This window comes from Arachis ipaensis, chromosome B3, assembly GCF_059453495.1.
Source record: "Arachis ipaensis isolate K30076 ecotype BB chromosome B3, ASM5945349v1, whole genome shotgun sequence".
NCBI lineage: Eukaryota > Viridiplantae > Streptophyta > Magnoliopsida > Fabales > Fabaceae > Arachis > Arachis ipaensis.
This window is the reverse complement of record NC_142438.1, coordinates 88,757,649-88,767,762: the sequence shown is the minus strand read 5'-3', so window position 1 is coordinate 88,767,762 and position 10,114 is coordinate 88,757,649. Positions and strand designations below refer to the sequence as shown.

The 10,114-nt window shown below is 40.7% G+C and overlaps 1 protein-coding gene and 1 non-coding gene across 2 annotated transcripts; one reads left to right on the top strand and one right to left on the bottom strand.

The window, feature by feature from the left end:
* Window positions 1-931: 931 nt before the first annotated feature.
* LOC148571503 (uncharacterized) lies at window positions 932-1,771 on the bottom strand. The gene has a single exon (XM_088507271.1). It carries the CDS (start codon window positions 1,769-1,771, stop codon window positions 932-934), a length of 840 nt encoding a protein of 279 aa, XP_088363397.1.
* A 1,278-nt stretch (window positions 1,772-3,049) lies between these two features.
* On the top strand, window positions 3,050-3,156 carry LOC148571502 (small nucleolar RNA R71). Its single transcript, XR_015908232.1, has one exon. It is a non-coding gene; the product is annotated as a small nucleolar RNA R71 (small nucleolar RNA).
* Window positions 3,157-10,114: the final 6,958 nt, after the last annotated feature.

Below are 10,114 nucleotides of genomic sequence, written 5' to 3'. Positions count from 1 at the left end.
AAAGGTAAGTCCCAACTGGGTGGTGCTATAATAGGTGTAGAGGAGAGCTTGCTTTTAAGCTCATCAAAAGCTTGCATACATTCTCTATCAAAGATAAATGGTACATTAGAGACAAGCAAGTTACTTAAAGGTTTTGCAATTTTTGAAAAATCTCTAATGAACCTTCTATAAAACTCAGCATGTCCCAAGAAACTCCTAATTGCTTTGACATTGAAAGGTGGGGGCAATTTTTTGATCACTTCCACCTTGGCTCTATCTACCTCTATACCTTTCTTAGAGATTTTGTGGCCAAGGACTACCCCTTCAGTAACCATAAAATGACACTTTTCCCGATTCAAAACTATCTTAGTCTCTTGGCATCTCTTGAGCACCAAGGCAAGATGGTGTAAGCAATTGGGAAAGGAGTCACCAAATACTGAAAAAGTCATCCATGAAAACCTCAATAAACCTCTCAATCATATCAGAAAAAATGGACAACATGCACCTTTGGAATGTGGCAGGTGCATTGCACAAACCAAAGGGCATACGTCTATATGCAAAAATACCATAAGAGAAAGTGAAAGAGGTCTTCTCTTGGTCTTTAGGATCTACTACAATCTGGTTGTAGCTAGAGTATCCATCCAAGAAGGCAATAATACTCATGTCCAACAAGCCTCTCCAACATTTGATCCATGAATGGTAGAGGAAAATGATACTTCCTTGTGGCTTCATTGAGCTTTTTGTAGTCTATACACATGCGCCATCCAGTCACTGTTCTTGTTAGCATCAATTTATTTCTCTCATTTGGCACAACTGTGATTCCTCCCATCTTGGGGACTACTTGAACAGGGCTCACCCAAGGGCTGTCTGAGACGGGATAAATCACCCCTGCTTGCCATAACTTCAGCACTTCTTTTTGCACTACTTCTTGCATTGAGGGGTTCATCCTTCTTTATGGTTGTATTAAGGGCTTGGCATCCTCCTCAAGAAGGATTTTATGCATGCACATTGAAGGGCTAATTCCCTTTAAATCTGAAAGTGTCCATCCTATGGCATTCTTGTGTTGCCTCAACACATTGATGAGCTTCTCTTCTTGTTCTTCACTCAAGCTTGAGTTTATGATTACCGGATATGTATTGTTGCTCCCCAAGTAAGCATACTTCAGGCTTGGGGGCAAGGTTTTCAACTCTAGCTTTGGTGCTTCCACTTTTTCTTTGGTTGCCTTGTCAAGCATGATTGAGCCTTCTATGATTTCTTGTAGTAGTTCACCACATGATATTTGATGATCCTGATCTATTGCTTCTTCACATTGATCCTCTTTTAGGACTCCTTGAACCAGCTTTTCCATTATGTCCACCATCATACGTTCTCCAATGGACTCCTTGGGGTAGCTTATTGCAGTGAAAACATTGAACACCATCTTTTCTTCATGCAGTCTTAGGACCAATTCTCTTTTTTTCACATCAATTATAGCTCCAGCTGTTGCCAAGAATAGTCTTCCTAGTATGATAGATGCATTAGACTCTTCCTCGATGTCAAGCACAACAAAATCAGATGGGAAGATGAACTCTCCCACTTTAACCAACAAGTCTTCCACCACTCCATGAGGAAACTTGAATGTTCTATCAGCTAGTTGGAGTGCCATCCTTGTTGATTTGGCCTCTTCAATTCTCATTCTCTTCATCATGGCCAAGGACATAAGGTTGTTGCTGGCTCCCAAATCACATAATGCTTTTTCAATGCTAATATCCCCTATGATACAGGGGATTTGAAAACTCCTAGGATCTTTCATCTTTTAGGGAAGCTTCTTTTGTATAATGGCACTACATTCTTCTATGAGCACTACAGTTTCTTTTTCTCTCCAGTTTCTCTTCTTTATCATAAGCTCTTTTAGGAACTTGACATAGAGTGGCATTTGCTCTAATGCCTCAGCAAAAGGGATGTTGATTTGGAGCCTCTTGAAGATCTCCATGAATCTAGAAAACTGACTGTCCTTCCCATCCTTTTTTAGCCTTTGTGGGTGGGTGCCTTTGGTACATAGGGCTTCAAGACTTGTTTTGGTGGAGCTGGAGTATGTGTCTCTTCTTTCTTCTTGATTTCTGAGTCATTTGCAACCTCTTCTTCTTGCAAATTGTGGCTTGAGGATGTCTCCTTTACCAACTTCCCACTTCTTAGTGTGATGGCCTTGCATTTCCCTCTAGGATTGGTCATGGTATCACTTGGGAATGTGTTTGTAGGCATTGGTATTTGCTTGGATAGATATCCTAATTGTGACTCCAATTTTGAGATTGCTGCCCCTTGGTTCTTTATGTTGGATCTAGCCTCTTCTTGGATTGAGTCTATCTTTTTTTCGGCTTGCAATTGTCTCTCTACTACAGTGGTAATATTCCCTGCCATTTCTGACATCATGGCCTCCAATCTTGCAAAGTTGTTGCTGTTATCACATGGTTGTGGGGCTGAGGATGATACACCTTGAGGAGGGTTGATGTGTGATTGCTGGGTTGAGTGGTAGGGGGCATTGTGAGGGTTGTGGTAGGGTCTATGATTGTTAGATTGATGGCTGGAGTTGTTGTAATGGTTAGAGTGATATGGTTTGTGGTCTTGGGTATGGTTTTATTGATTTCTCCATCCAAAGTTTGGGTGGTTCTTCCAACCTGGGTTGTATGTTTTAGCATTGGGGTCATATGGTAGTCTTGATGCATTGTTCACATAGTTGGCTTGCTCTCATTTACACTCAACTTCTGGGTTATCTCCTTCTTGCATAGATGCTTGAGTGTTGATGGCTGAAACTTGATTCTTCTCCATTTGCTTAGTTAGAGTAGCTAGTTGAGTTGTGATCACCTTGTTTTGAGCCAGTAGAGCATCCATCTGGTTCAGCTCAATTACTCCCTTTCTTGAGTTTCTATCAGAGGCATAGAAATACTCATTGTTAGCCATAGTTTCTATGATGTTTATGGCCTCTTCAATTGTCTTCTTGTTATTGAGAGAACCTCTTGAAGAGTGGTCTAAGGCCTTCTTTGATTCTTGAGACAATCCTTCATAGAAAATGTGCAGCTAGACCCACTCATGGAACATATCTGGGGGGCATTTTCTTGTCAACTCTTTGTATCTCTCCCAAGCTTCATAGAAAGTTTCTCCATCTTGTTGTCTAAAGATTTGTACCTCAGCTCTCAACTTGTTAACCCTTTGGAGAGGGTAGAATTTTGTCAAGAACTTGTTCACAACATCATCCCAAGTTGTCAAACTCTATTTTGGAAAGGATTCCAACCACTTAGATGCTTTATCCCTAAGAGAAAAGGGGAAAACAACAGTTATAGGTGTCTGGATGAACACCATTAGCCTTCACTCTGTCGCAGATTCTTAAGAATATGGTTAGATGTTGATTTGGATCTTCTTGGACATTTCCTCCAAATGAGCAGTTATTTTGAACAAGGGTGATGAGTTGAGGTTTTAACTCGAAGTTATTAGCATGAATGGTTCATTTCAGGATGCTGCTTCTGTAATTTCCTGGGTTTGGATTGATGTAAGAGCCTAGAACTCTTCTCTCCTGGCCAACATGGTTACCAGCACCTTCTCTAACATGATTATGTACTTCCTCCTCCATAGTAACGTCTAGATCTTCCTCCAATACTTCCTCTCCAATTATTCCTTTACCTCTTGCTTCCCTTCTTAGTCTAAGGAGGGTCCTCTCAGGTTCACTATCAAAAGAGGTTAAAGTTCCTCCTCCTCTACCTGTCATACATTCTGCAAACAAACAAGCAAAAGGCAAGTAAAGGGATCACTCCTGTTAAGACTTATGGTTAGATTGATTGGTGCAATCGATCAAACAATTAGTGAATTAGTGTGCTAGAATGAAAATATATACAATGAATAACTAGAAACTCAAGTATTAAAAAAAAAAAGAGAAAATAAGAAACTGAAATTAAAGTACTTAACAAAGTAAATAAAAATGCGTAATCTAAATACCCATCAACTTAATCATTGTCAATTCAAAATCAATCCCCGGCAACTACGCCATAAACTTGATGGGACTAAAAATTCACTATATCAATTATAATGAAGCTGTCTTTGGCAAGTATACCAAATTGTCGTCAAGTAATAACTCACTATGAGCGAGGTCGAATCCCACAGAGATTGATTAATTGAACAACTTTAGTTAATAGGTGAATTAGTCAAGCTAATCAATAAAAATTGTTGAGTGCAGAATTCTAAATAGCAGAAATGTAAATGACTTAAAGATAAAGGAAAGCTATAAAGTGCAGAAAAGTAAATAACAAGAATGTAAAGTGCTGGAACATAAATGACTGAATTGTAAATGGGAAATGGGTAATGGCAGAAAGTAAGGAAAGCTATAAAGAATAGGAAAGATAAAAATAGGGGAAATTCATTGGGATTAGGAGATGTTGCTCTCTTTGGATCAAATCTAGATCATCTCTTCTTCAATCATGCAACTCATTGACCTCTTGGCAATCATAATTGATTGAACCCCAATTCCTTGGTGGTTCAATCTCTCAAATCTTGATAATCAGCCAATTTCTTGGTCTAATTGCTCATGAAGAGAGATAAGTTTGGTCCCTGATTATACCACACATCCTCATAGATCCAAATGGTGGGTGGATTTCATGTCATCATATCCAATCCCAAAATCCAGATCTACTCAAGTGTGAGAAGGGATTTCAAGCATGGTTCCATGTTTTCTTTTCCAAGGTTCCCATGAATCCCAAATTGCATTCAACCTCTTTTCCAAGATGATTGAACACTAGACTTGAGAAACGAAATTCCTTCTAACAAATCAAAGAGAAGATGAAGAGAAGAAGAAATTCACTATCATTAATCCATCAAGTACAACAGAGCTCCCTCTCCCAATGAGAGGGATTTTAGCTACTCACAGCTTGGAGAAAAGTTCAAGAGATGGAAGAAGATGAAGTGAAGTAAAAAACTACTACTAGCCAATCCCACTAACCAACTGATCAACCAACCCCCTTTTCAGTAATCTCAGGGGGTATTTATACTACTCCTATAACTAGAAAAATGAAAAATACAAAAAGAAAAAGAAAATTACAATTGAAAATAAAAGGAAAACTCATAAACCATGTGCCTGGCGTGTGAGCGATGTGTGAGCGGCGTGCCAAGCCCAGTTCTTCAGCTTGGCTTGGCGTGCCACGCCTGGCTTCCAAGTGGCATGCCTCCTTTCTTGCAGCTAGCTTGATGTGCCACGCCTTCAAGCTCAAGTGGCATGCCCAAATAACTTCTCCCTTCTTCCTCTCTGCAAACTTGAACTAGCATGGCACGCCCAGGTCTGGCGTTCCACGCCCTCAATAAAGCTCTCCTTCCCTCTTTTGGAAACTTGAACTAGCGTGGCACACCCAGAATTGGCGTGCTACGCCCTTGTTGAATGCTTCTTCTTTCTTCTCTGGTCAAATGAACTGGCGTTCCACACCTAGGTCTGGCATGCCACGCCCTCAATAAGTCTTTCATTCTCTTCTCTGGAAAGTATAACTGGCATGCCACGCCCATTGTAATGCATGAATAAGCCCTTCTGGTCTAGTAAACTGGCGTGCCACGCCCAGGATTCAAGTGGCACGCCCATGGTGCAAACAAAGCTGGTGTGCCACGCCCATTGACATCTAACCTTGGCGTACCACACCTTAAATCCCAAGTGGCACGCCTTCGAGGATTCTTCATTCTTTCCTTTCTGGAAACTTGTATTGGCGTGCCACGTCCAGGTCTGGCGTGCCACGCCCTTGTTGGAACCACACTTATCCTCTCTGGTTGGTTGAACTGGCATGCCACACCTTCGATCTTAAGTTGCACGCCCATAATGGTGTTGATCTCTTCAAACTTGGCGTGCCACGCCTAGAACTCAAGTGGCACGCCCAAGATATGAACAAGGTTGGCGTGCCATGCCCCAACATCAAGTGGCACGCCCATTGTGTTGAACCTTCCACTCCCCTCTGCTTAGTTGAACGGGCATGCCACACCTTCGATCTGGCGTGCCACACCCCTTATAGATGATGGGGTTGGTGTGCTACGCCCAACCTGGCGTGCCATGCCCCTTGTGGGTCTTCAAGAATGCTTCTCTGGAATGTATAGTTGGCATACCACGCCTGGCCCTGGCGTGCCACGCCCATAATAAAGCTCCAAGAATGCTTCTCTGGAATTTATAGTTGGCATGCCATGCCTGGACTTGGCGTGCCACGCCAATAGTAAAGCTCCATGAACTCTCTTCTAGACTTGCCAGCTGGCGTGCCATGCTCAGTAGCTGGCGTGCCACACCCATTCAATTTGTTGGTGTTTGCATCAAGTGGCACGCCCACCACACATGCCCAGCTCCTATTCCTTGCTTCCTTCTCCTTTTGCTGCTCTTTTCACTTAAAATTCGAACAAAACTCATTTCAAAAAAATGTACCATAAAATTCATCATTTAGTTCATGAAATTACATTAATTGAATGAGATTTCACTATTTCTATGGTCCTTTTAGATAAGAGAAAGAGATAGATAATGTAAGTCATCAAGTTTGTCTCCGTAGGGAGTGCTAGTTTTATTGGTAAAGAAGAAAGATGGAGGAATACGACTCTGTGTGGATTATCGTTAGTTAAACAAAGTGACTGTAAAGAACAAGTAGCCATTGCCGAGGATAGATGACTTAATGTATCAATTGCGAGGAGTTCGGGTGTTTTTCAAGATTGATTTGAGATCCGAATATAATCAGATAAAGGTGAAGGAAGATGATATTCTAAAATCGGCATTTAGGACGCACTTTAGACACTACAAGTTCGCGATGATGTCATTTAGGTTGACGAATGCACCCGTTGTATTCGTGGATTACATGAACAGAATATTTCGTCCCTTTCTGGACAAATTCGTGGTGGTATTCATTGATGGCATTTTAGTTTACTCGAAGACTACAGAAGAACATGAAGAGTACCTGAGAATCGTGTTGCAAATCCTGAAAGAGCGTAAATTGTATACAAAATTATCTAAGTGTGAGTTCTGAAAAGAAGAGGTGAAGTTCTTAGGCCACGTAGTGAGTAAAAGTGGAATAGCAGTGGATCCTTCGAAAGTGGAGGTGGGGATAGAATGGGAGAGGCCGACTATGGTAACAAAGGTTAGGAGTTTCTTGGGATTGGCTGGATATTACAGAAGATTCGTCAAGAGATTTTCTAAAATTGCATTACCGATGACTAAGTTAACCCGAAAGGAGGTGCTGTTTGTGTGGATGTCAGAATGTGAGGAGAGCTTTCAAGCTTTAAAGGAGAAATTAACTTCAGTGCCTGTTTTAATTTTACCTAAACCACACGAAACATTTGAGGTTTACTGTGGTGTCTCGTTGAAGGGTTTGGGTTATGTATTAATGCAACACCGGAATATGGTAGCTTAGGCTTCGCATCAGCTGAGACTACATGAGGTAAATTACCCAACTCATGACTTGGAATTGGCGGCAGTGGTGTTTGCGTTGAAGATTTAGAGGCACTACTTGTACGGAGCAAGGTTTAGAGTATTTTCTGATCACAAGAGTCTCAAGTACATCTTTAATCAGAAAGAGCTCAATATGTGTCAGAAGAGATAGATGGAGCTACTGAAGGATTATGATTTTGAACTAAGTTATCACCCTGGGAAGGCAAACGTTGTAGCAGATGCCTTGAGCCAAAAGTCTTTAACTGTCGCTTGGATAAAGATAAAAAAAGAGGAGTTAGTAGATAAGTTTGCAAAGCTTAAGTTAGATATTGGTGAAGTTGAGGGGAGAGCTTGTTTGAATCAGTTGCAAATTTCAAGTGCCTTCAAGTCGGAAATTCAGAGGGCTCAGCAAAATGGGCAAGAACTTTAGAAATTGTTTCTACCGATTGGTTTGGAGAGGCATGGAGAGTTTACTAGGGACAATGAAGGGTTTTGGAGGTATAAGGGGAGGATTTGTGTCCTGGATGTTGGAAGTTTGAGGCAAGAATTGTTGTCGAAAGCTCAAAACAGTGGATTCTCTATTTATGCAGGAAGTACGAAGATGTATCATGATTTGAAGAGGATGTTCTGGTGGCCTGGGATGAAGAGTGATGTAGCTATACTTGTGTCTATGTGTCTGACGTGTCTGACGTGTCAGAAGGTGAAGATAGAGTACCAGAGACCGTCGGGGATGTTACAACTATTTGAAATTCCTCAGTGGAAGTGGGAAGGAATTTAAATGGACTTTGTAACTGGTTTGCCAAGGATTTGGTAACAGAGACCACTGAGAAGATTAAACAGATTAGAGTCAGAATCTTAATTGCACAGAGCTGACAGGAGAGTTATGTGGATTAGAGAAGGAAACCGTTGGAATTTGGAGTGGGTGAGCATGTATTTCTAAGGGTTACTCTAACAACTGGAATTGGAAGGGCGGTCAAAACTAAGAAGTTGAATCCGAGGTTCATTGGACCTTTTGAGGTCTTGAGACGAGTGGGGCCGGTGGCATATCAAGTAGCTTTGCCGCCGCATTCGTCTACATGTGTCACAATTTCGTAAGTACACATTGGATGCGACTTATGTGTTTGAGCCCGAGTCGGTTGAGTTGAAGGAGAATTTGACATTTCAAGTCCGACCGGTGAGAATCGACAATGTGAGTGTCGAGAAGCTGCGAGGAAAAGAAGTTTCGTTGGTTAAGATAGCTTGGAAGAGAGTTGGAGTGGAAGAGCACACTTGGGAATCGGAGTCAGAGATGCGGAAGGATTATCCCGAGTTATTCTCAGGTAATCACTAAATTTTGGGGATAAAATTTCTTACTTGGCAGGGAGAATATAAGAATTGGAATTAATTAACCACTTAATTAAGATAATTTAATTGCCCGTAATAGGTTCAAAAATTTATAATGTTAATTAGAAAATTTAAATAAGATATTTGGACTCAGTAGATTTTTCTAAGTTGGAAAATGTAATTTTCTCCTAAAAATTCCGTAAAAATGCATACCGGTAAATTAGCCGACAGTTACAGCTTAAGTTTGTCTGGTACTGTGTGAGAATAATAAAAACGGTAGAAAAAACTTAAGAAAATAATTAAAGTTGAAAACCGGGCGCTAATTCTAATGGTTTGGCCCAAAGTTGGACCAAACGAGTTAAAAACGTTAATAGGTTGGACTAGGGCTCAAGTTGGGCCCAAACCCAACATAACAAACCCTTCTTTAATGAGCATTCAGCTCATTCCTCACTCAAAACAACACAAACATAGCTGCATGAGCTGAGAGAAGAGGGATGAAGAACACAATTCATCTTCTCCTTCTTTCTCTTGTAACTTGAGCTAAGAAACTCCGATTCACGAACGGTTTGCGGCCACGCGAAACTTTTGCCGAGCCCGTTAGTTCTATCTAAAGTTTGTTGGTAAGACTTCAAAACTCTCTCCGCATTCTTTAGCTCTATGAATTTACAAAATTTAGGTTTCAGTTTTGAGTAGATTTTTGTGTGGAATTGTTGGTTTTCATCCACAATTTTTGTGGATAATGTAACACCTCGTTACCCTAAGCCCTACCTCTAGCCATAAAGCAAAGGATAACAAAGTGTCACAGGAGTTCTAAAGCTCAAATTATAGTATATATATTCAAGAATTTATATAATTCGAAGCCTGATGAAGGAACAAAAGCTCAAAGTCGCATAAAGTGGAATTACAAAACGCGAAGCATTCACACACGATACGTAGGTACGAACAGAACAAGACATAATATATATATATATATAAAACCTTGTAGATAGCTCCAGGATACATAAGATATATATATAAGTATGATATACAAAAAGAGGACTAGTCACAACCTGCGAAGTTTAGACCGACTAGTCAAACTGAATACAACAAAGTTTTGAAGCTTAAAATAGCAACAACATATCTCTCAAAGTTCTCAGAAATAAAGCCTCTAAGGCAACAAAGTTAAATATACAAAGGATGAGAGAGTAACCACATCGAACATATCAAACTACAAAAGGTGATAAAAGATCTTCCGCTCCATTACCATCTCGCAACTCACTGAGGTGGCTTACAACCTGCATCTGAAAAACAACAACATATGGTATGAGAACCGGAGGTTCTCAGTATGGTAACAGTGCTCAATAAGTAAGATATAAGGTTCCGGGACGCCAAAGGCAATCCTAGAACTTCACATTGAATATAGATATTCAAGCT